The following is a 27,924-nucleotide window of genomic DNA, read 5'->3' as shown; positions in this document are numbered from 1 at the left end:
ACACACACGACAGCGATCAGTGTTTGCACGCGTTTTTATTCAACATGTTTGAAAGAAAAAAAAGTGTTTTTAAACTTAACATACCTACAATCGGAAACATTTTTGCGCATAAACACATTAAAAATATTTCACAGATAAATTTAGAAGTCAATACAAAACATTAACAAAAAAACGTTTATAATATCGAATATCACCATCTGTTGAAAAAAAAATGTTGACGCACATCCCAGTAACGTCGGCCCCGACGCGGTGGCAACAGGAAACATTTCTAATCGGAGAGTCTGTCGCCCTGACGCCACGGCTGTGTGGGACGTGATTGGCTTCGAGTCACTTCACTCGCGCCGCACCCGTCGCGCTAAGGTGATGTCAGTGATGTCAGCACTAAGGTAGGTTCATAAATGAAAAAAGTAAATGCACACAGAACACAAGCTCTCGCTGCCGTCGCGTCGAACCTTCTGACTCGCAGCCACGCATCGTGCGGTCGTGCGCAGAGCAGGGAACCCCATATACAAGATGTCCATACAACAATATCCCAGTTTCAATGGTGTATTATAAAAGGTCAATTTAGACTATTTACAACAAATAACACATCAATCTGAAGGTAAACTAACCTAGTTTTTCTTACAAATATTCAATATGTGTACCTTTAGTTGTACGGCACACATCTAACCTGAAGTCCAATTCTTCCCAAACTTTGGTTAACATGTCCGGAGTAATGGAAGCAATAGTCTCTTCAATTCTGTGTCTCCCAACTCTGGCAAATCATTAGGTAGCAGCGGAACGTAGACACGATCTTTTATAATGCCCCAAAGGAAAAAAAAATTGCATGGCGTTATGTCAGGTGAACGTGGAGGCCAGCGAAAAAGAGCTCTGTAATCTCGACCATTACGACCAATCCAACGGTCAGGGACTTCGACGTTCTACCACTCTCGTACAAAGAGATTCCAGTGGTGACGTTGAAATTACAGATTCACGCTTAGCAAACTGCAGAACTCAAAACGCTTTACGCTCAGGAGTTGCCAAGGTAGCGCTGCAAGCGAGAAAACATTAAAACAGTACTCTACAATCAGGGCCGGATTTAGAGGTCTTGAGGCCTCGGGGCAACAGAGGAGCGGAGGCACCCTGGCCCCAAATTATTTTCCAAATAAAATGAACAATTTTTTTTTTCAGTCGAGTTTTTCAATAAATAATTTATTGTGAAATCAAGTAGATTCTCTTAGTATTTAAAAAACATACATAAATATAATCGGAGACAAGAATTATATGAAATTATTGTGGTGGCCTTCCGTTTGTGGGGCCCTCCGTTTGTGGAGGCCCCGGGGCTTTCGCCCCGGTTGCCCTCCCCTGAATCCGGCCCTGTCTAAAATGCATACAATTATTCTACTAAAATTTATAGCTGGGATATTCTTTTATGGAAATAGTGTATATTATTGTTTTTTACGGACGCGTAGCGCAACTGCCAAGGCGGGAGGATGGAACTTTTTATATTTATATATCATACGGCTGCAAGAAATAGCCGATATAAAACGGTTCTGAGATAAGTCGTGCGATGGTAACTGTGTTGATACGTGACCTGTAGCAGCGACTGCAACTAGTCGCCCGGGTCACTGGCGCCACTGGGTCAGCGCTGCTTCCGGCGGGGAACAACACTGCGTCGTGCGTAACGGGCATCCCCCCCTCCCTCCTTGCCAGTCTCCACAGCCCGCCGAGGGCAACGAGACTCGTACAGAGCGCTAACTGTTACTCCTAGTAGAGACCTGCTATTTCTATTGCTCCCGGCTACTACTACCTTCAAACACAGATACACGTTATTACATATTATTATTCATGCCTGGTTGTGTGCAGAAACGATACAGAATATTTTACGGCACGGTCTTACATGACTATTCATTGTCTTTTGAATATTATAAAAATACATGTGTTAAATTTAAAAAAAGTAGCAAAAAATAAAAGATTTTACAAGCTAAAAATGGTACTTAAGTGGTTATAAAAATTGTTTATGCTGTTTTAGAAAAAGATTTTACAATTGCAGGAATTGCTCATGACAGAAATTTTCATCTGGTTTTTGGCACATACTTATGCATCAAGCTTAGAAACGAATATATATCACCTATAAATACTTGTATGTACCACAATTCATTCCACTGACAGGTTACCAGTTACAATACTTGTGTTGACGGTATATGGTCTAGACACTACTAACAGGTACTAGGTATCGACCTTATGTTTACTTACACGATGCTGTGATGTTATACTTGCTATTCAACAATATGAACAGTAGCTATATGGGGAAAGCAGGAAAGTTTCATTGTGTAGCTTCACAATAGCTGCCAACTGTCGCCGCTGCTACTCCACACTGTCACAATTGCATAGGATGCTGTCACAGGCCATCCCTGTCTCGCCCTACTCCTGGAGCACGAGGAGACCTCGCAACAGCCAGGCCTCTGGGAGACCACATTCCGCCATGTTTCAGAGTTTCAGAGGTACTGCCTCACTGTGGGCCCGTGAATAGCTTCGAGACTAGCTGTGTGTTCAGACACTGTAGCATCGTCTGCGTTACGTGACTGGTTCACTTTCTTTCAAACTCATTGTCTATTGTCCACACACGAATCACAGCCATTCAGCGCGGAAGCATAAACGCATCCTGAATGGCCTGGTCAGATAAGTCAATGGTTTCTCTTGCAGGCAGCAGCCAATCACACGGAAGGAACCGCTAGCGCAGTCTAATGAGCAGTGAGACATTTTGGTGTAAAATGCCTGCCCATAGCCATGCATAGTGACCCTATCGTGTCGCAGTATATTTTCCTAGTTGGCTCGACCTCACGGGCCCACATAAACTCAAGAAATGGTAAATTGCAAGTTGACTCTGTTTCTAACGGCACGTAACAACTAGGGACCAACAAATCTTTCTGTTATTTAGAACTAGGATGGACTGTGAACGGATGTACTTTTGAAATGTTCTCATTGTCACACTAAAATATCGAGAAGTAGTGGACTTTTAGAACTCCAACCTTTACACACAGAAATTTAAGCAATGATATGGCTTGAAAAAAGAAAACTTAACATTTTATATTTTGGTTCTTATTTAATTATTTTAATACATTTTTCTTAAGTCGATTAATTGAAGAATTCGTTTAAATAAGTCATAAAAATATTATAATATACATGAAACACTCATGTTAAGTTTGTATCAAAGATACATTACAAAAAATCACGCGTTTAAACCGGAATTAAATATAGACTATTTACAATTATTCCTGCCGCTTTTGTGTGTGAGAGGCATGTCTGATTACTACTGAAATGATATACATTATTGTAGCCCATTTAAGAATTAAAAAAAAAAACATCTTTTCATAGCTCTGTAACCTTGTGTTATTCTATCTTAGCTTGAATTTTTTTTTTTTAAACCTGGAAGGATTATGGTCGCTCGTACGACCCACGCTGTCGCACGCAACATCGCGAACTGAGCAGGTTCCAGACGACGGTGCGGTCACACGGCACGCGTGTTGTGTCAGGGGCCAGGCGCAGGGCAGGGCGGTGTGGCGGCGCTGCGTGCCGTGTCTGCTGGGACGGAACACCCCGCTACACCGGCGCTGCGCACAGCCTGGGGCCCGGAGCGTGGCTGGAGACCGTCTGCGTCACAGGGTCCAATGCCCTCTGTCCTTACTGGCAACTCTTCTCTTCTTACCGGCTGCTGTCGTAGCAGGAAGCTCGTTCTGCACTCAACTCAGCCGACGAGGAACACCCGCTTGGATACAGAACGCCAGCCTATCAAGCACTTGATCCGCGAAATTTTTCCGTTCTTTATTAATCGTGTGTGTAGCACTCATTCGCTGGATACAGCCAAACTTCCCCCTTCAAACTTGATTTCGTAAGGCGTGCGTTCGTTATTCGCTTGCAGTTCATGTTGGGTCAGATAATTTGTAATCCTCCCTAATAGATATAAGTCGAGTAAAATAAATATTTCTTCCAACCATAAGACAGAGAATTAACAGCGTGATTTAATACAATTTCTTGGACATATGTCATTGCAGTTTTGTTTGTCATGGGGAACAATTAATGAATGCAAAATAAGAATTAAAAAATGAAAATATAAACACATATAGAACAAACATAAATCAGCTGGTATCAGATAAACCCAACTATGAACCTAAAAAGGTATTATGGACAACACATTGACAGCACAGATGAACACATTCAAACTTAAATGTCTGTCAGCACAAGAATTCCGTGGAAGGAATTTAGTAATGGAAAAAATAATAGAAGCACAGACGACCGTTTCCACAAAACATTGACAATGCAGCAAATATATTAACACAACGATGAAAATAAACAGATATTATGAACAACACAGCGTCAACACAACAGTAAGTTTCTTATGGGAAAACAGTTGCGACGTTTCTGGGACTGGAGTATGTCCAAGAAATTGTATTAAATCAAAATTCCCCATTGAAGAATGAATCATTTAAAGAACGAATGAACAGCATGTTGCATATGCTGATTGGTAGAGGCAGGCAATTCCCGCGGAAACATGTTATTGCTGTAAAGATAACCGTAAGACATGCCAGCGCCAGCGGTGTCTTCCTTGTATATAACTGGCGGCCGTCTGCAAGAGAAGCCATTGCTTTATTTCGCCGGGCCATTCAAGAAGCGCTTGCTTCTGTACATAATTGTTGTGATTCGTGTTTCGACAGTAGGAGTGTGCTTGAAAGAAACTCAGCCAATCACGACGCGACGGTATTGTAACCCACAGCTGGTATTATTGCGAGATACTGGAGTGAGCCGGAGGTACTGTGTCTGGGCGAGCAGGGGCGAGGGCGTCGTCTTGCCTGGCGGTCGCCCACCCCGGGGCTTGCACCAAGGACAGCGCTCCTTGGTCGAAGGCAGACCGGTCCCCAGAGCAGTCCCAGGGGAGTGACGGAGGGGGGGGGGGGGGGCATGAGTGTGGAGAATGCCGCGCTGAAAGGCCGCGGCTGCAGGCCAGGTAACCTCGCAGCAGCCACACGGTCAGGCGAATCAGCAGGGACTTGCGCTGCACGTAGAAAGATTTCGAGACTTCCTGTGCGTTAAAACACCGTAGTATCGTCTGAGTTTCGTGAATCGTCGACTACCTTTCACTTACACGCCCTGTTGGCACACGAAACACAACCACTCACTGCGCAAGCAAATGCGACCTGAATTAGGTAAGTTAGAACAGGGTGTCCATAAAACAATGTCCCAGTTTCGATGGTATATTATAACAGGTTAATTTAGACTATTTACAACAAATCATACATCAAAATGAAGATAAACTAACCTAGTTTTTTTTACAAATGTTTTATACGTGCACCTTTAGTTATACGGCACACATCCAACCTAAAGTCAAATTCTACCACATTTTGGTTAACGTGTCCGGAGTAATGGAAGCAATAGCCTCTTCAATTCTGTGTCTTAACTCTGGCAAATCATTAGGTAATGGCGGAACGTAGACACGAACTCTTATAATGCCCCAAAGGAAAAAATAATAATCGAATGGGCGTTACGTCAGTTGAACGTGGAGGCCAGCGAAAAAGAGCTCTGACGTCTTGGCCATTACGACCAATCCAACCGTCCACGGACTTCGAAGTACAAAGAGATTCCAATGGAGAGGAGCTCCACCCTGTTGCCAAATAAAGGTTACAGGTTCACACTCTACTAATTGGGGAATTAATCATTCTATCGCGCTGCAAGCGAGAAAACAACAAAGCAATATTCGCGCATGCACTCGTCTAAAACTGTTTGAGTCACTTTTTAATTGTTTATTGTTTAATTTGTTTAATTGGAACCTTGACCCAACACTCTACAACGCTCACATCTGATACTATTACAATGTATAACTGGGACTGACATACTGCACAAGGAAGAAGTGCCTGTCCCTGTGCAGGAGCGTGTCGGCTGCAGCACTCACGTTGTTGTAGAAGACGCCGCAGTAGTCGGGCTCGCCCTGCGACGCCCGCAGGTTCACGCTCAGCACGGTGTCCGCGCTGCCGTTGCCGAAGCTCATGCAGCTCTGGGAGCGGTAGTCCCTGGCCTGCAGCGCGCCTGGGCACCGACACACACCTCAGTCACTCTCGCGCTCCAGCAACACTCCAGACACTGCACTGCGCCCCGGTCTGTCTTGTGGGCTACTGGGTTGGAGCCACGTCCCTGCCTTGTCCCAGCCTACTCCGAGGGCGATTAGCAACTGAGGGCCTGCCGTCGACCCGGGGCATTTAGTGCGCGTGAGACCACTCTGTGCATGTGATTCCAGATGCAACCCTCCCCCTGTCACATCACATGGGGTGACAGGAGGGATGCGAGTACTGTGGTGTGACTGGCCAAGTATAGTGCGGTGTGTGGAGTTAAAGTTAAGCTTCAAAAAAATATATTAATGTCTGACGAGAGAAGTTCCACGCCAGTAAGAACGCTAACTGGTGTAATGAAAGAGTCGTTTAAGTGATCATTAAAAGCTTGTACGCGAGTTGTAGTGAAATTGACTAGCTTGTCTCGGATATGACATGAAAAACTGTACGCGCCACTCCTACAACGCCAGTATCAGGTCTGGTATTCTGTCACAGTATATTTATTTATGTCTAATCACAGCCGAGCTGTGGTTGGTCCCTATGGGTGGTCATAATTGGAGGAAGGTCTAAACAATCAGGATGTGTCTACTTAGCAGGTGTAGCGGCCTTTAATGGATGGTGACCCTTCATAATTATGGGAAAACGAAACATTCCAGATATATTTATTTAGTACCCATTTTCTTGTTCATGTTATTGGGGAATTATTTTTATTTCTGGATGGCTTCTCAGATCAATCCGTTGCTATAGCTGGGAATATTTGCGACGTGCTGGGCCTAGTTAGAATTGATTATGCTCAGTTTCATTGCAGCTATGGGCTATGAATTAGAAAATCCTCATGTGTTTGATTTGCAACATTAACCAAGACATTGCAACACGTCGAGCGCGCCATAATGTCCATGTTCAACCCAGAAGTCAAGAAGAAGTCTTCGCGAGATGTTCAATGAAGCCAAGTCCCGCAGCGGCGAAAGACTGTTTCGCCTTCCAGGACTCTCGGTTTGAATCATGTCCGACTATACCGACCTCGGTCCCCCACGGTTCCTGGAAGTCCCTCCATCCAGACCTGGGAGAGAAACTCGCTGTGGGCCAAAACCAACCGCACCAGTTTCCTTTTGATTTCATCCTCACCACCGACCTCGCTGTGCCGAGGCGCTAAGAGGGTGGGATAGGAAACCAGAGACGCCATACATTTGCAAACAGAATCATCAAACCAAAATGTTTTGACGAATGAAATAAAACACATTAGCAAACTAAGAGATTTTCTAAAACGATAAAATGGTTTGTATTTGCAATATTATTACAGTTATAGTCATTCTCAAAAATTTATGAAATACAAAACGCCAATGACTTCACAGAAAAATATATTTGTAGCTGCCAGTCACTATCTACATCAAGCATTTCACTAAATTATATTGTTACGAGCGTACTGGAGGCTAGGTCGAGGTGGGCTAGACAGCCGGGTCGTTAGCCCCCGCGTGGGACACGTGACGCACGACCCACTGACATCTCGCAGACCTCTTCGTATAACCCGGGTCCTCACTCCCCTCTCCCCGTGGGCCAACCTTCCCCGGCGCTTTGTCATCGACCCTTCAACCGCCTGGGGAATTCTGCGGGCCTCCGGAGGACGCCGCGTGGAGTGGCGTGACTGGAACGCCACTGTTCTGGGTGCTTCGGGCGTCGGGTCGACCCTCATGAAGGATGGCCGGTGGGTATAAAAGCGGCGAAGCAAGCCTCCGAGCCAGTGAAGTGCGAGTGCGCTAAAGAGCATGAGTGACCCCTTGTGAGGGAACGCGGACGACGAGTGACGAGTGCATCGGGACTGAGAGAGTGCGACATACGAGTGGGTAGCGCGAGACAGTGTGTTGTTCAGAGGTGCGAGTTAAGAGCGAGCAGTAGGGAGAGCCACTATGGAGCCGAGCTACAGTGGGGAGAGTGACCTGTGGACTGGAACAAATATTGATTATTTTGTGAACAGACATTTTGAGTGCTGTATAATAATCAAGAGTGTAAATATTAGCAAAAAATGAAACTTTATGTAATTAATTGAGCTATCCTTTGCTAACCTGTTCCCCACTCGTAACAACATTTTATGCTTTTGTGACGCTGATGTTCGTTACTATTCGACATTCTCCAGGTGTTGCTAGCACAAAAGTGTGTGGACTTTTGGCTGAATTGGAGCTATCCTGGCCCAGCGTAACTACATTACCCAGTATAAGTTCACCCGAGTTGGCGCAATAGGCAGAGTCGACCGAGTAACATGAAAAACACATGACACCACACAGGCCTGCGGGTATATACACTCGGGTCATCACTACCAGACTGCCGCAGAGACTTTACAGGCGCCACCCGCCGACCACACAGAGAAGGACGACGACGGCGAGAGTCCACGACGCCGTCCCTCGAGAAGTCCGCCGCGGGAGCTGCGGGCCGAGTGCCGGGTGTCCCCTGGCACTCGCTGAGCGAGCGTGTACTCGGAACTGCCGTTAGCAAGGGGAGGGGGCTTCCCACAGCTGAGACTGTGTACTCGCTGAGCGAGCGAGGAGTGCAAATACCGGCCTGGTCAGCACGCGCACGGAGAGGCTGCGTGGCATCGCTGGGGTTCCTTCGCGGCGGGAGCGAGCTGCTGTGCTGCAGCCACCTGGGGCTCAGCTGCGGGGCACAGCAGGACAACAAGGGCAGGTACAGACTTGTTGACGCCCGCACAGCCGCGGGGGGAGTAGGATCGCTGTAATCAACATGTATAGTGGAGATGGCTGAGAAACCAAGGTTAACAACAGCTGTAGCCTTTAAGGCCTTACAGAGGTTGGACATGGTGATAAACTGAAATGCAAACCAAACTATAGTTGCCAGACCAGAATGTTACGGCGTGTCCAGATAAACTATTAGAAGCTGGAAGTATACAGTAAGCAGGTAGTTAATATTTGCAATAGCTGTACAAGTTAACAGTGTGGTAAAATGTGGAGTGCCTTTCGTAACAGAAGTTGTATGTTATTATTATCGTTCGTTACATATGTGTGTGTAACGGAGAACGGAGCCGCGGCGGAAGTAGCAATGTGTGCCTGAGTTAAGGCTGTAGGTCATATTGTTGTTTAAATGTGGACTAAATTTGAATTTATTAAATGGGCTTTTGCAGCCCTGCTGTTGTCCCCAACCTTTTGGGTCACAACCCCCAACACTTTAAAGAGGACATTTTGAAAATCAAACAACAGTAAATCTTATAGCCTCAAATGTTTTGAAACTAAGATGGCGTCTTTCTCATCCAATTAAAAACTAAGTAAAAACAACAAAAACACGTCCACTGGATGACACAGTGGACGGGGTTAAGTAGCTTGGCGCATCAATCTGGTCAGCTGTTTCATTTGGAAAGTTTCACTCGATGGCCTAGTTTCTTCTGGGTACAGAGAGTCGCCACTCGAGGCGCAATGGTGGCATGTTCTGCGCGAGGGAGACCCAGACTGCGCGTGTAGCGGTGGTCTAGTGCGGGACATGCCGCCTTGTCGCGACGAGGTGAGGCAACCGGAACTAGTGGGTTCCTTACATAGATATGCAAGCCTGAAGCTCTTACAAGGCCAGTGGTGACGAAGCGGAGTGTGCGAAGGAGTTAACACGGACTTTATATGGAGGCAACTAACATTTTATCAACACAGGGGATTATCGCATTATGCATGGAGTGACGATGCGCATAAACGCACCAGTGTGAAGCGCGCTTGCAGCACTGACAGGCGGTAGTCACCGCAGTTCACATGAGTGAGGCGTTATGCGTTGCCGCCACGCTGAAGGTGCTGTGTTTGGACACCTAACGTAAAGGCTGGTAAATACTAACAACGTTAGCCCCCGTCTATATTTATTCCACTTAATCAATACTCACTCTCAATAGGATACTTCGACTTTATTTCGTGGTATGTTCAACCTCCCGGCTGGACTGCAGTCCTGTACACACTTAGTTCTCTCGTTAGGTGACGTCATAGATTACTCCTCTTCCGAAGTAAGTACCTACCCCTCTCGCATTATGCTTAAAGAGTACTATCAGCCCGTGACCACCGAGCTTTGGCGGACTGCTTACACTAGCCGACATGAAGTATAGTAAGTTCAGCTCGAAAATAAAATATGTATTAAATAAAACTAATTATAATAATTTTTAACCTAGCATTATTAATACCCTAAGGTAAACAAAACTAAATTTATGCAAGACCAGTAGGTCTCGTGGCATCATCTTAATATACTTGTAACTGCGATTGTATTAGACCATTGGCAGTATTGAAACGCCTCAAAAGTAACTAAACAAATATCCAAAAATTTGAAATTTAAATGGTCCAATAACATGCAATGCAGCTGGAAGGTAATATATGCAATCAGCAACTGAAGAAAAACGACTTATTCGTGGAAAAAATTTGCATAGTTCATCTTGGTACCAGGGCCACTTAGCGTATAAGGACTGGCTGGTGTGCACACGGATTATTATGAAGCCCGATTTGCAAGAGAAGTGTGCAAGAGTAGCAGGGCCACTTACCATAGAAGGACTGGTTGGTGTGCACACGGATGGTCATGAAGCCCGCCTTGCAAGAGGCTGTCACTGCAGGGGAGAAGTCCTGATCTACCAGCGCCATACAGCAACCCTGCAACATTCACATTTGCCAAATAATGTTAGAAACTTCAAAGTTTATTGTAGAGCTCATAGACGTGGTGATTTTTGAAAATCTACAACCCTCCACACTACTGGCATTTTATACCATTAAAAATATGTTTTCAAGCATTTTTTACATTGTAAAAATATGGTACAACATACTCGGGCATGTAGCTGCCCGTAGGTGTTAATTTTCCACATGTACAGCTGTAGAAAGCGGAGTAGTTATTAAAAGCTTAGTCATTTCATAAAATCTACTTAATAAAACTCTAATAACACTGAGTGACAACTGTAGACCTACAGAATTTAAATTTAGAAGAAATATTCCTTCAGTACCCTGATGTTCCTTATAATACAGAGCCATCAACTAAAAACAAAATTTTCCTAAAATAACCTCTAAGGGTGATTTAGCCCGAGCAACACCGAGTAATTCAACTAATCTTGATACAATTCACTACACTTAGCTTATGTCTGTAAAGTATATTTCTTGGTTGGCTGGGATAGGCAGGGCATCTCTCTCAACTAGTGCCCGATCAATGTAAATGTGGCTGCTGTACTGTTTTGAATGTTCGTGTATTGTATTAGCCAACGAAAAAAGTAATCTTCATACATATAGTAACATACAACTGTCTTTGATCTTGATGCATCCTATATATACCTACACCCTAACATATTGCGTTAATTTTACAAGCATGCTGTACTTCAAGCACATGTATTTTTTTACGTCTCGTGTGAGTGGACCATCGTTAACTTGAAAAGTGCTAAAAAAACCTCGAGCCAGTGGTTAGCATTGGAGATCCGCAAAAAGCTCGATATCTTCTGGCGCCGGGAGAGACTCCGCAAACATGTGCATAATAAAGTCACCATGTCACGTGTTCATTGGCCACTGCCACATTCCACCGCTTCTCCAGATCAGTCACGATTCGTCAATGTGTTTTTTTTAGGCATTTGTCATTGGTTTATAGTCCTTCAGGGCGTGTCACATATCCCGTGATTTAATTAGTAGGATCTTTTTCGTGTGCATACATTTTTAATCTGAACTGTAACCATAAAATAACGTGAAATTTGCGGTGTTGATTAGTGAGAGACGGAGATGACGTGACCATTCCTCGTTATGTGTACAGGACTGTGGATATACCAAGAGATGATAGGATCGCTATAACAATAATACAACCATGAAAACACCCCTGCGCTGGTTAGTTTGTCGACTTCCGGGAGGCCACGGTGTTCACCGACCAGATACGAAGTAGACATTATATAATGAAAAAGGCGCGATGGCGCTGACAATAGCGTGACTAGTACCACGCCGTCATCACCACACTCGTCACACCTGGCCGCTGCGAACAAGAGGAGGTCGTTAGAACTGTTTACAACTCGGACACGCGCCGACGAGAGCCGTCTGCCCGCCCAGTTCTGGTAAACAAACAAAACCTCTGAAGCAATACGGCATGCGCACGCGTCAACAGTGTTGACTAGCTTAAAAACGTAAACATACAGAATGAGTCACAATTCCACTGCCAAATTTTGGCTGCAGATTCACCACGAAAAAAAAAATTCACATTATATATACTACATACCTATATTCGAAAGCTCGTCCGAAAACGGGTTTAAAATTTGATATTGGAGCTGATGACTTATTTATTGCAATTTAAAATTGAACAATAAGCGTCTTGGTAACATTTCACTGAACGAAGTCCTACAACCATTGCAAAACTTGCCAATGTAATGAAACGATATCATTTAAATAATTGGTGGCAAAACCCTTATTACACACATTTTTTTAAATGTGTTGTACCCCAATGTGAGTGGGTATAATTCATACTTAAGCTGTAGTGCTAACACATAAATGTTTAAAGAGAACGGGGGAGGGGGGAGGGAAACAGAAAAATGTGTTAAAATTTCCTTGGCTTGCATGACAGGTATTAAATACTCGCAATGTCCAAAACTGCAATCAAGTGTCTGCCAAATGTAAATTGGCTGCTGACGCATTTCACCTGCTCTCATGGTCGTGTCAGTTTTTAGGGGCATGTCTGGTAACCCGCAATAAATAACGAGGGTCATTTAAGTGAACACATTTTTGCAATTCAGACTGGAATTAAATATCAGGAATTTTTGTATGTGCACGATGGGAGACAGATCGCCTGGCTCTTACACCAGGGGCCGCTGAGCTCGCGGTGAGCACACCCGCGGCGTTGCACCACGTCCGGCATGCGGCGCATGCGCCTTGCTTCCTGTTGCCTCACCGAGCGCGCGGCCGACCTTGAGGGTGCCTAGCACGTGTCGGGGGGCACTCACGTCAAGAGGCCTCATAGACTGACCGGCTCAAGGCTTAGGGCTTCTTCACACGTCCCAGCGCGACTACCTACATGACCGAGTGTGGACTGTCCTTGCCGGCGCCTTGTCCAGCACGAGCTGCGACCAGACCAGCGTGGAAGAAGTGCTTGTGGTACGTGGGGCTTTTAAAATAGCTCCATATTTATAAGAACATTGCAATATCTTCAGTTAGGATTTGTAGGATTCGTTTCTTCGGTCCCAGTAGGAATACGAGTAGCTCTACAATCGCTGTCACTGGAGACAGTCCTACCACTGAACAAGTAGCAGCAGACTGCCAGTCGGGCCGCCGGAAGAAGTGGTGGTTGCTGGTAGCTGGACAGCTGTTCCACGCAGGAGTGTGTGTGGGCCTTCACTCGGTCTACTGGTCGAGCCGGCCTGTAGTCTGATTGGTAGGGGCAGGCATTTTTCGCGAATAAATCTGGATGCCTATTAGACTGCAACAAGGTATACCCGCACCCACGGTTTCTTCCTTGTGATTGGTGGCCATCTGTGAGAAACGTCTTTGCCTTATTTGACCGAGCCACTCAGGACGCGTTTGAATCAGAACTGAATCGCTGTGATTGGTGTGTTAAAAGTATACACGTACGTACCTGAAATAATCTCACCCAATCAAGAAACACAGACTATGCTAAAGTGTTATAACTTTCAGCTGGTCTCGGAATCTTTTCGCGAAATACGCATGCCCCTACTGATTGGTCACTCCCCACACTGGCCGGGCTGATATCTGCTAGTTCGCCCCGGTCAGTGATTGGCGGAGTGTGCTCAGCCACGTTGCTGGCTAGTTGTGCCAATTTAGTGGCGATAATCATCGCATTTTCACTTCTGACTGCTCAAGCAATCTTAAAAACCAGAACATTTCTCGGATTAAATTCACAATCTAGTCTATTTCGTAGTATGTTCGATCATCAGTATAAACTCGACAGTCCTGTACACACTTGGAGGGATGGTAAACTCTTTATTTGGTTGTCACTTGTGTTGGACGCCCTGTTAGTCTTCTGCTGATCCATAAGTAGAGACCTGCAAAATTCGCGGATTCATTGACCTCTAGGATAGACTCCACAGTCCTTTAAATACTCGCGGAAATGACGCATGTTCATTGGCTACTGACGCGTAAAACGTCTCAACTAGGCTGTCCTTAATTCGGCACTTTCTTGGTTTAGTGTTTCCCATTGGCTCACAGTTCCCCGGATAAAATGTGGGCCAATCGCAGAAGCGGTACGAAGGTATAGTTGTTTTGATGCTAGCCTATCGCGAAATGAATCCGCGAATTTTGCATGTCTCTATCCATAAGGGTCCGCTGAACTAGCTCAACGATGCTAGAGCATCTCGAATTGTAAACGATGGTCTGATCGCTAGAGACAGAAAAAAAATCGTATATTTATTGCACAAGAAACTAAAATGTAAATAATTATACCTTCGTGCTGCTTCTGCTATTCTCCCACAGTATGTCTGGACGACTATGGGCCGATGAGAGACCGTCAACCAAAGAAGTTTTGAAACACAGGCTACTGTTAAGACATGTCACAAGTCAGCAGCCAGTGAACGGGTAGGATAGGCTCGCGTGTACAAAGGACTGTGGAGCCTATCCTGGAGGCCAATAACCCTGGCCACACAAGCGGAGAGTCACCTAGAAACGTGTGGGTGACAGCGCTGAGGTTACTGACTTGCAGCAACCCACCGAGGAGCACGGAACAGCCTGACGAGACAGACCTCGACTGTCTCCAGGGACAGGCGGTCGAGGCCAGGGGGGGGGGGGAAGCGTGGCCTGTGGGTTTCCTCGGAGTGCTCCACCGGCAGCCCGGCGACACGCTTATCCTCGGTCCACTCCCTTTCGAGGACCCATGCCGCAACACTCCCTGTTAGTTCAACAGGTTGTATAACTCGGGATCGGAAACATTCGCGGTTCCAGTGAACTCTAGGATGGACTCCACAGTGATCTACACACTGGAGCAAATATCACCTGCTCATTGGCTGCTGACACGAGAGTCGTCCAGCCTGGGTTGCCTGTGGTTGGACACTTCCTTGGCTGATGGTCTCCCATTGGCCCAGAGTCCACCAGATAAACAGGGAAACAATAGCAGAAGAATTGCGAAGGTATATATATATATAAATTTTAGCATATTGCGAAATGAATCCACGAACTTTTCCGGTATCTCATGTATGAGACAACAATTCTTTATACATTGGGACCAGCGATTTCTCGTCCAAACATTTCCACACTACGTATGTGGTAAAACACTGTAGCATCGTCTGAGTGCGTGATTGGTCAGTTCCTTCCAGGTACACTGCCACTGACGACACACGAATCACAGCCACTCAGTGCGGGAATCTGAATGGTCCGGCCAAATAATGCAGACGCCCGCCAATGACAAGGCAGAAATTGCTGTCGCGGACAAACAGTATTGTATATTGTAGTCTAATGAGCGTTCAGATTGTTTCGCGAAAAAACGCTTCCTTTATTTTATAGTTAAATACTGGAAACATTTCTTCGTTGAGCAGAGCTTACACATTTAATATTCCAGTAACATTTTCAAAAGCTGTTCCGAAAAGAATGCCCTTTTTTTATTACTAAATAGAAAAGTACTTTAGAAATGTAACGAACAACAGTTGGCCCTTTTTTTAATTTGTTTGTTTATGAAATATGAAGGACGATAATTTTACCACAGATTTATCCCGAGTTAACTCGGCCAGTCATTATGTCGGCGTAAATATATTATTCTTGCAGCGGAAATGCAAATCATGTAATATTTTGTCATATTTTGTGAATCGATTTTATTTCGAGTAATTAATTACGTTTGCATTAAGTAATAACATATTATTTGTAGGAAAAATTCCTTACAAAATGTTGATGCAAAAAGTTAATACAATATACACTAATGAAGTGAAAAAAAAATATTATATGTATTCCAAAATTACATATGCCAGTAATAAATGGCCAAAATATTAAATAAGAACAATACAATAAATAATATACATGAAACAAAGTTTACATAAGTAAACATTATTTGTCACACACATTCTGGAAAAAAAAAACCATAAAAATGTCCCAATACGAAAATAATGTACATGAATAGAGTACATTCGTACCCGAATACAAAAGAAAACATCGCAAAACGTATGGCAATATCCATGACAAAACTCATTTAAAATATAATAAAATATTCAGTTTATATATTCATACAATTATTTATGAAATACGCATACGAAAACGAAAGAAATTGTTTACTTGAGTGTCGAAAAACTCGCGAAAAAACAGTACCATTGCTATTGTCTCTGATCACTGCACTGTGCACGGTAAGGTAATGAAATCTAAATAGATACTGCACCCTTTCAAGGAAAAAATAAACTAAATATTTGTAAACAAACAGGTGTAAGTTACGAATGTTTCATGAACACGCTTATCATATTGCGTGTCGGCAAGCGCACAGAGCTGCCATCTCGTTACAAAGCTTGAAGTGTACACAGATAGTCGATATGTGACGAAATCTACACGAAAAAAAGTAAACTGCAAGAGCGAAGAAACACGACGGAAATATTCGGGATGCATAACGGACAGCAAAGTGAATTGTGTCACGAGTATACTCGGGTTAGCATAAAATTACCACTTTATATAACCCGAGTTAAATCGGGTTAACATGTTAAGTGGTTAAGATATTATCAAAGACTTTTGACCTGCGTGAACCCTTTATTCCGGGTCTCCAGGCCCAGCTGCTGGGAGCAAGACTGAGGGAGGTAGCCCCCGTCAGGGGGGAGGGGAGGGAAAGTGATCAGGCGTCGCCCACGCGTCCCGACGCCGGCCGAGTCACTTTCACTGCCCACCGGGCCTTCCTTACATGGCGCGGCGCGGCGCGGTGTTGCCAGGTCTAGCAGCCGGAATACACTCCAGAAAGGGACAACACTCGCCAAACTCTAACTTAACGAGGTGCGATCAAAAAAATACCGTGAGAGAATTTTGATGGCATCAACTGCTGAACGCTACACCTTTTTGAAGTAGGTAATAAGACCGATAGCCTGATCCGTTGAGATAGTCATTGTCAAATTTGAACAAGTTGTGACATGTTAGTCTTCCAGAGCCGGAAGAGTGAGGTCGTGTTTATCGTGTCTGTTGCGCATCATGAACAGAGACTCGGAACTTTGTCTGGCCTAAGGGTAGAATTCAAAATCATAGGTGTGCTCAACCCAGGTTTTCTTTCCCATTGGTTGGTTTCTTAGCGAGAAAACATTTTTATCCTTCTATACTAACTGGGCATCTTTGGCTCACGGTCGTAGAGGGACGTGACGAATAACTGCGGTCCAATCATGAACACAGTGCGAGTGTGTAAAGGTTTGCGACTTAATGAATGCGCGAAGTTTTCGTGTCTCTAATCATGGATTTAGAACAACTCGTTAACATAAAGTTTTGTTTGCGAAACGGAGACCAGAAAAATGGGCCGTGCTTAAAGTAAAACGTTTTGACAGCATGCCCGACATTGAGAGGGCCACGACGGAGCCGCTGAAGGCCCTTCCAGGAATACTTCCAGTCATGGAATCAGCACTGGGATAAGTGCGCATCTAAAGCCAAGGAGAGTATTTTGAAGGAGATTAGTTCATTTTTTATGTATGCTTATTACTTTGTACGTAATAATATTATTCACAGTATTTTTATCACACCTCGTAGAACTAGAGATATTTTTTTTTTTCGCAAAATGTTTTACGCTATGCGCTAAGATAGTCTGCAACACACTGAAAATTTTCTCTCTGTAAATATGATATTAATTACTTAACAGACACGCTATTGAAGTCTGTCATCCCGAGCATATGGCTTGTCTTGGCATCAACAGCAGCATGACACAAATACTTCAAGGCTGTTGTTAGGCGGACCTAGAGATAGGACTCCCGCCATTGTTATTTTTATAATTCATGCCCAATGTCTTACTTTCTATTATTTTCTCATTACTAAACCCAATTTAACCCATTTCGCTCCCTAACGAGTGCGATTTCGTAACTACACATAGCCTATGAAATTATTATTTATATTGGGTTACCTTTGTTTCTACTCTTGTCCAAATTCGTTCAGTATTAAATGCGTTATTGAGCAAAGACACATCCAAATTCCCACGTTTATACCTATATTGGTAGAACGTTACAACAAACTTTAACAGCCGTGAGGAACAACAGTTCAAGTCACACAGACGCCGACTGTCAGGTCAGACTTGTGTCAACAACACTACCACAATACCATTGGTCGGGGATGGTATTTTTGAGAAATACTCATCAGACTTCAACATGGTATGCCCCAATGTTTTCTTCCTTGCAATTGGTGACTAATTGCCAGTGAAGCCATTGCCGTATTTTGGCCGTGCCATGCAGGACTCATTTTCTTCCGCACAAAATTAAGATGATTTGTGTACTGACAGTAGACATATTTGTGAAACACAGACGATGCTACAGTGTTTTACAAGACAAATAGTTTCGAAATGTGTTCACGACAAATTCATGCCCTTACAAACGGAGTAATTAAATAATTGTTCAGTACAGTCCATTATCGTAAGTTTATAAAAATTATGTGCTCTATATTATATTCAATTATGAAGATTATAGAGTTATGGTAGACAAATCTGGTTGAAAATTTTCTTTAGAGGATTTAAAGACTAGACGTGTGTTTGAAAACTGTACCATGATCTGTTTTACGTGATTTGTTGACACACGAATCAAAAAAATGTTTTGCTGAAGCAAACGAGCCCTGAATGGCCCGGCCAAATAAGACAATGGTTCCTCTTGCAGACGGCCGCCAATTACAAGGTGCAAACCGTTGGTGCGGGCATACCTGACTGCAGTCCGGTGAGCGGACATATACCGGTCCCTAGCGATGGCATGTGTGGGCCCCGACGCGCGGGTGTCAGTGGTGCGGGGCGCGGACTGTACCGCCGCGGGACAGTCACGTGCTGGGCGGCGCCCACACGAGGCTGGCTGCGAGGTCGCCCGGCGCGGCGCGAACATGGCCGACCTCGGCGCCCCTGGCGGGCTGCAGCGCAACTAGCGGCCTGAGCCTGGACTCCACAATCGTGCTCACTGACCACACAGCAAAGAAGATAAAGAGTGGCAACTCAATGCTAAAACTAACGCTCATAATTTATTTGGAAGACCGAGAACCGTGCGGGATTTTGAGGCAAACTAACAACCTGAAAATCGGTAATTTTTTGAAAGTAAATGTTGGTAACCTTTTTACTTTTGGTGGTCGTTCGTTTCTGGGAATATTAACCATATTAAGTTTAAGATTATTTATTTTTCAATAAGGAACAACTAAAATACCATGTGAAGAAGCTTTATATTTTGTTTTAGATATTTATAACTGCATAGCCGCAAAGTTTGAGTGCTTAAAATCATAACCTCATTCTTAGTCCGTTGAAAAGTTACATTTGGGGTTTCGTTTGTCAGAGGACGCAATTTTATTTTTTTAAATATGAAGGGGGGGGGGGGGTTAGTGTAAAGTTAAATCCAAGTTTGTGGGGTTGCAACCCTTGTCCCACGGCCGCCATCTTGGAAAAAGAGGTACAAATGGGTTTTACCTTTTAACTCCCAAACTATAGGTCTCAAAAAAAAAAAATATTGAACATTTGTTGTTGCAAATAAAATTATCTACAACTTTTGTCCCGTATTTTTTATACGTAGAACCATAAATAAAAAAGTTATAAGCGAAAAACCATAAACATTTTTAGAAAAAAAAATTCTATTTGTCGATATAACTTTTTTCTAATCATTTTACAAAAACATTATATCAGAACATTTTTATAGATGTTGTTTTAAGGAACAATTTTTATTATAAACATTTTAAAATTTATTTATTAGTTAAGGTTTTACAGCGCTGCAAAACGAATACTATTCTTCAGTATTCATAACTATACATAAATATAAATATTAATGATTTGCCATAATTTTTAATCATATTTTTTTTATTATGATAATCTATTTAATTAATGACAATGCAATATTGTTATTAAATAATTATTGATTTGACACTCCATCACAAAACTTTGGAATTATTGACTTTTAAAATATTTTCAAATCATTGAGTGTCATTACCGAGAATAATGCGCAGGTAGAAAATACCCAAGTGACCGTTTGGGAATAAAAGAACATCTGCCTGCTATTATTATTATTATTATTATTATTATTATTGTTATTATTATTATTATATTTTGTTGAAGTTGTTCCTCAACAAGAGAGTTGACCCTGCTTTGCTCACTGTCAATGGTGAACGTTTTTTATCTCTTTATATGATGATAATAAAGATGATAATTCTCTTGACAGCCAAATATACAAACAATTCGCCAAGTCAATGAAAAAGAGTACAAAAATATTGATGCCAGTGCAGAGCTCTAAACCTCCAGCATACCTTGAGCTTTTAAAAATAATTTCTGCAGATGCAAAGGAAACTGTGGAGCGATGTGTGGATGTCGAAAAGCAGGCCTGAAATGCTCTGCAGTGTGCTTCCATTGTTCTGGGAAGACTTGCAGCAACATAATGGAGCTCTCGAAATTAATTGAAGAAAATGATTTTGAAGATGAACCGCCGACATTGACGCCACTTCCTTCTCCGGTTCTCCCTCAAGCATTTAATATAGAAAGCCAACCAGATGCTGAGCCGCAGCCTGGTCCATCAAAAAGACCGAGGACAAAGTAGTTGTGATTTAGAAAATCACCATGGATTATGCCAACTGGGGATACCACGTAAAAAAACGCGCCTCCAGACTCTACCTCGTAGGTGGTGGGGAAGAGTCAATAATTAATTAATAACAATATTTCATTATCAATAATTAAAAATATTATCATAATAAAAAGAAAGAGATGATTAAAAATTATGGCAAATCATCAATATTTATATTTATATTTATGTATAGTTATGAATACTGAAGAATAGCATTCGTTTCGCAGCGATGTAAACCTTAACTAATAATAAATTAGAAAAGGTTTATAATAAAAATTGTTCCTTAAAATAACATCTATAAAAATGGTCTGATATAATTTTTTTGTAAAATTATTAGAAAAAAAGTTATATCGAAAAATAGATTTTTTTTCCTCAAATGTTTATGGATTTTCGCTTATAACTTTTTTACTTATGGTTCTACGTCTAAAAAATACTGGGCAAAAGTTGTAGATAATTTTATTTGCAACAAAAAATGTTAAATATTTTTTGTGAGACCTATAGTTTGGCAGATAAACCGTAAAAACCATTTGAACCTCTTTTTCCAAGATGGCGGCCGTGGGACAAGTGTTGAAACACCACAAACTTGGATTTAACTTTACACTAACCCCCCCTTCATATCTAAAAAATAAAAATGCGTCCTCTGACAAACGCACGCTAAGCCCAAAAAATGTAACATTTCAATGGACTATTTCTATTGCAAAAAATACACACGAGCAAAACCAAAGCCCATACAAGATTTTGTTTTGCAGCCATGCTTAATTCATTGTTACCAAAATAATTTAACGCTGGTAAAAATTTTCGAATGTAAAACATTTGCCATTATAATCAATACGCCACACTGTTAATACACCATTCCATAGATTCTGAAGTAAGATGTTTGTAAATATTCTGTTTTATATAAGTTATTATGTTTAAGAAAATACTATGTTTTCCTCATGTTTAAAACTTAATTACTGATGCTGGCCTTCCTCAAGCACACAGACGCGCCTGTCACTGGCTGGCGCGCATCTCCGTCGCCAAGGTCTCGAAGTCTGCTAGCGCGGGCGCTACTAGAAGGGAATAACAAATCTTAAAACATTTATCATTTCCACCAAACAAAGAGAAAGAATTTGAAAGCAAACAGCAGGCAAATGGGTTTCTATCTACCCCCCATCCCTTTTCCCAATTAAATTCTGCTAAAGTTCTTGGGTTTCACGATGGTCCAAACTCACAGGAATTTGCAGTTTTGTGGTGAAATATACGTGGAATAATATATACACCAGGTATACAATGCTTGCTGTACCATAATGCCATATAAGCACAATACACAACTCATATCGGTTGCAAAAATTATCCCAAGTGCAATTTTCACCTTTGGGGTGAAAAGCTTCTCAGATCTTAAATACAATACTTTCGAAAGGGCCCTCCAGCTTGGAACAGTACTGCCAAAGTCTTGTCGTGCCGAGAATAAGTCAGATGTTCCTGAACATGAGTTGGGGCGGGAAATGGCCAACTCCCAATATGTTAAGGTACGATTCTCCGTGACAATGGCCCACGAAGTGGTTGCAAAGCTTCACACGATATTTGTTTATAAATACTTGTAGTTTTTTACAAACCCTGAAGACAGAACAACTGTGGCAGAAATACAGACCAATGATTATTCCTTTGAGAACTGTGAAATTTGTGACAAGTTGAAGACAGAACAACTGTGGCAGAAATACAGACCAATGATTATTCCTTTGAGAACTCTGAAATTTGTGACAAGTTGAAGACACGAGCTATACTTCGGGTAGCAATATGAGCCCGGAGCCTGATTACCATCGCGTTAGAAGAGGATGAAGCTTGCTGTCTTGTTTTTGCCGTGCGAAACTTCGGGTGGGTTATCGGGAAGAGGAAAAGGCCGGTTTGTTTGGCATCCCCTGGGCTAGCAGATGCTTCATTGTGCGAGGCATGAGCACGTGACCTGCCGGCTGGAGACGCGCTCTGTGCCGCGCTTGAGACCACGAGTCACCGGAGTTCCCGTCGGAGACTCACAGCCACGGAGTAGACCGGTGACGTCACAGGGCCAACAAACAACGAACAGTTTGTGTGTGCGTTCAGCAAACTATCGTGACCGTCAAGCATTACTTTTTTTCCACTCATTATTATTTTAATGTATTATTAGTATTTTAACTTTCTTGTCTGAAGCGTTTCAAGTTGTTGCTGATTTGTTACGTGGTTATCTAAATTTAAGAGCAGTAAATACAATTTTTGACAGCATTGATGCCAAATGTGTATATTGCCAAAGCAAAACTGAAACCATAGATTTAGAGAATTGAATTTACTACAGTAACAGCTCTTAACCTCAATTTTTGTTTACGTGAAACTTTAATTGCACTAAGTTTGGTTCCCTAACACATTCAACAATGTTAAAAGAAAGAAGGGCCACGAAAATTGCACAATATTTCGTACTTATTACAGCTAAATTACATCGTTAATATTATATTAGCTTCATAACAGATACATCACCGGTGATAAAAATATAATTCGAAATTTGTGTTGATACACAATGAATACGATATAGGTATAGCGTCAAAACGTCATCTACAGACGGAGTTTAAGGAAAAATATTGTGTTAGTACTCACACAGCTTTTTGTTTCGTTGTTTACCGTGGCGTAGAGCGCATCTCGTGCTGACGCCTTGTCTAGTTGCCACTTCCGGCTCTGACTGACTGACATTTGTAGCGCAGCCGTTATGGCGTGAGCAGGCAGTCTGCGAGTATAGAGCCAGGGGCTGTTCACTGCCTACCCAGTTAACAACACTATCCACAGCTTGGCATTCTCTAGGCACTGTTGCTAACGACATACTAGTTAAGGTCACAGGACATGGCATCACGGCATTATGGTCTCTTTGACATTTAACCATTGTAAGAAAATAGCGATAGGTTTTTCAAAAATAAATATTAAATAAGTAACTTACATAAATCTTCTTTATTTAGCCAATAAAAGTAGTATTGTTATTAAACACTTCAAAGCAAATTATTAAAAATACTGAAATGCAGGTAAATAAGTTATGAGTAAAATTTAACTTTTTTTTGCGAATATTTTGAAGATGTAGTCTCGTCGGTGTTTATATGACAATGTTCTTGGAGCTTAAATATATCTCATTATAATAGGCCTTTTTTTCAAGCTCATTAGACTGCAATTGGGTGTGTCTGTGCCAGCGGCTTTCTTGTGATTGGCGGCCGTCTGCAAGAGAAGCCATTTCCCTATTTGGCCGGGCCATTCTGGACGAACTTGCTTCCGCAATGAGTGGCTGTGGTTGGTGTGCTGGCAATGTGGAAATGCGCCGGAAATAAACACAGACAACCACGAAACCCAAATGGTTCATAAGTTTTGACACGTAGCTGGTCTATAAATCGTGCACAGCTCCACTCATGACATGTGTGCAAGTCTAACCGGGGGACGCAGAGCATGTCGGGTCCACTCGGGACCAGAGCGCACGGCAACTGGCAGCTCTATAAGCGGTGTGCCGCGTGCAGCCGGCGACGAGAGCGATGCCACGGACCAACCGTACTGCGCATGTGGTGACGTCAGCGCGGCTGAACTGGCGGTCAGCACAGACATCCCGACCAGAAGGTTCATCGCGTCGCGGGCGTGCGAATTGTGCTCTTTAACGCTGGTTTAATTGATCAATTGGTTATATAAAAAAAATTCTTGTATTTTTGAGGGTTTACTTACTAAATTCGCTTGGGAATTCGATTAAATACAACGTACAATGAACGTATATTAAATGAGGTCCAAACAAAATCTTCTCAAACACCTGTTTAAACCAACGTGTTAACATTTGTGTTTTCGTATATCGGGGGCCATTTTGATGGCAAGAAACATTATATATTTTGTTTGTTTCTGTTTGTCGCGCGATATTTGCTGTCGCATCGCCTCCTTCCGTCGCGTCGTGTCTCGCTGTCGTGGTTCCAGCCCGAGGCGCCAGAGCGCGGGGCGGGTAGCAGAGTTGTGACTCTGCCAGGGTTGCCAACACATTTGGTTGGAAATTCTCTAAACCGTTTATACTTTTTTCCTTAAAATCTGGTACTTTCCCTTATATTTTACGTCAATATACTGTTTTGCATATAAATATTATTAGGGGCATGTATTTTTGCGACAATATTTCCAAAGCAGCTACGTGTTAAAACATAGTAGCATCGTCGGGGTTCGTGATTGGTCGAGTATCTTCCAGGAACATGCCCACTGCCGGCATGCAAATCACAGCAACTCAGTGCGGAAGTGAACGCGTCTTGACTGGCCCGGTCAAATAGGACAATGTCTTCTCTTGCAGTCGGCAGACAATTGCAAGGAAGAAACCGCTGACGGGGGCATACCGCGTTGCAGTCTAATGGGCGTTAAGATTTATGTTTGCTTTGCGGTAATTACCAGCCCCTACATATTATACACCCAACCTTTTTGCATATAGTTTTAACACAAAGTGGCTCTAAAAATAAAACATTCCTGCTTTTCTTCACCTAGTGTGATTGGATCATCGTTGATCTGGTACAAGATACAAGGAATGTAACCTAAAGAATATAAATAAAACGAAAACCTACGTAGACATCAAGGAAAATATGACATATTTTATATCCTGAAAAATTTTAAAATAAAATGACTACAATCAACATATTGCAACGTTTTCTTCTTTTTTTTCATAATTTTTTTTGAATGAAAGCAGGTATAAACGTCTGAAAAGTAGTCATTCAATTGAAAAAAATCGCCCATTGAAACGAACCCAATGGCTATAAAAATGTCACTATTTATAAACAAAAAGCAAAGCGTTGCGTACAGTAAGAGTGGCCAAGTTGGTAACTCTGGCCCTGCCACAGACGCTTCGTGGCTGCCGTGCTCTGATTGGCTTCCCCCCCCCCCCCCCCCCCCCGGCGCCGTTCTCGGGCCCAGCCATGGAGTTAGCGACTGTCGAGAGAGGGAATTATGTGATGTAGTTGGAGCAAATTATAATAGGGACAACAGAGGCTCGTAAGAAATACGCAAGACAAGTGATGTCAGAGAACCTGGCAGCGTGGAGCGTAACTACGTTTTAAAAAAATGTGTTTTAAGATTGTGAGAGTAATGACATCTAGCGGCGTGGAGTGAAAATAGCTTGAAAGTAATGCATTAAATTGTCTCGCGCTTCGCCAATGATAACTGGTCAGAGTTTCCCATATTGTCGTAAGTATTACGATATTTGGTTGGAGTATCTTTCTACCTCATCACCGGAGACGACATAACTGGGGGGAAAGCTGGGGGGAGGGGGGGGGGCTAAACTGACATAGTAATATTTACTATAGATATTTACTTGAATATCGTAGTATCAGAACACAAAACAAAATTATGTTGGAGGGCAGATGAACTTAACTATTTGCATTGAAATATACATGTATATCGTCATTATTTAAAACATTGTATTTCGCGTACCATCCAACTTGCAATGGTGCAGTGGTACATACCACTGAATTATGGGACAAACACCTTCTAGATGGCACGTCTGGCCGCACTGCCGTGGAAACCATGGAGGGAACCCCCGCCCGAACTCGGGGAGTCGCGACTGTCGCCTGCCGGGCGCCTGGGGCTGAACTCTTCAGCTGATCACAACCACAACCCAGCAGGGTCACTGCCCGGGAATATCTCCTCAAGTCTGCAGCAGTTCTGTCCTGCCAGTTATGTTAGTTTTGCTGTTTGTGATTATACAATCTCGTCAGCTGTTTCAATTGTGTTTGATATTCGTCTTTAATCATAAGTATGTAAAACAAAAAAAAACTTTGGTACATAATTCCAAACAGCTAAAGAACGATAAAAAGAAGCTCACCAGTCTTAATCCGTATTATCCTTGGCTTAATGCCAAAGACCCGAAGAAATAAGGTAAGTTATTTATTAACTTATTTGAATACCTAATGTAACAATGATATTTTAAATGTTGATTTCTTATTTTATTTGTTGTTATAAAAAGCACTGCACTAGAACTTAACTAGGGCCACGTTTAGGTCAAATTCTTAATTTTACACAACATTTTTAGGGTCCGTAGACAAACAAACGACGTTTATAGTTTGCTGCGCGTCTGTCTGTCCGTCTGTCGGTAAAATAGTTTTAATTCGATCTTCACTTATACGATTAAGATGAATCTTGACAATGTGTGTATAAAATTATTGTACTATTTATCAAATTATAGGTTTGTGGACATTTACTAATAACATACTTGGAGAAACGGCAAATTAAACATCGCTACTTGCTTTTTTATTAATTTAGTATACTTCATTCTGAGAGAACAAGGTTTAATAAACACCCAGATATAATATATTATTGATAAATACATCAATAATTAAAAATACCGATTTATTTGTCAGGATATAAAAATCTTTTTTTATGAAAATTATAAAACGATACACCATCTATAAAAGAACAAAGAGACCTATAAAATAAAAATTATTAATGTTTATATATCTAAAAAAAAAGACGACTAATTGTAATTCGTTTAAAAAACAAAAAAAGGAAAATGTTTCCGCCCAACACACTATCTTATTACAAAGCCGTTTCGCTCAATTAACACTATTCTAATACTAGCTGCAATACCCGGCGTTGCCCGGGCTGAACACAGGGTGAAGGGGACCTTTTTCGAAATCATATGTAGTTAGTAATTGTCTTCTTAATTTGAATGTCAAGTGTGAAAATTAATTTATATCACTTTCAGATCCCGACAGACGTTGTTCTGCAAGTTTATAGTTATTTACCTGGTCTGTATGTAATTTAGACTTTATAAAGCATTATAAAAAAAGCTGAAAAATAAGATATTACTAATATTGAAAAGATTCCATTATCTAGCTAATGCTCGGTCTGCATTGCAATGCCTCATTCAGTTTTGTTTTTTAATATGTTTGAAGTAGTTCCACATATACTAATCATCTATCCATCTCTCTATATATATTTATCTCTTTCTACATTTATATACATCTATGTATCTCTATCTCTATATCTTCTATATATAAGTCTCTATATAGATCTATACATCTATAGGCATATCTCTTTATCTAACCCATTTCATTCTCTATACCTCGCTCTATCTCAACTTATCTCTCCGTCTCTATCTCACTCTCACTCTCTCTCTCTATATATATATATATATCACTCTATCTCTGTCTCTCTTTTATATTTAAATAAATTGTGTCATGCGTGCTCACTTATACAACAAAAACAGACGAA

At 42.2% G+C, this 27,924-nt stretch overlaps 1 protein-coding gene across 1 annotated transcript in view; it reads right to left on the bottom strand.

The window, feature by feature from the left end:
- Positions 1-27,924, bottom strand: part of LOC134527866 (cuticlin-4) — a 139,882-nt gene that overhangs the window by 36,186 nt on the left and 75,772 nt on the right. The window contains exons 2-3 of the mRNA XM_063360847.1: positions 10,588-10,693; positions 5,927-6,060 (exon numbers count right to left, since the gene is read on the bottom strand). Of these exons, the coding sequence (XP_063216917.1) occupies positions 5,927-6,060; positions 10,588-10,693 (240 nt within the window). The remainder of the gene's footprint in view (positions 1-5,926; positions 6,061-10,587; positions 10,694-27,924) is intronic.

The sequence above is a fragment of the Bacillus rossius genome, chromosome 1 (assembly GCF_032445375.1).
Source record: "Bacillus rossius redtenbacheri isolate Brsri chromosome 1, Brsri_v3, whole genome shotgun sequence".
Taxonomy (NCBI): Eukaryota; Metazoa; Arthropoda; class Insecta; order Phasmatodea; family Bacillidae; genus Bacillus; species Bacillus rossius.
Note: the sequence above shows the minus strand (reverse complement) of the source record. Positions and strands in the feature narration are given on the sequence as shown.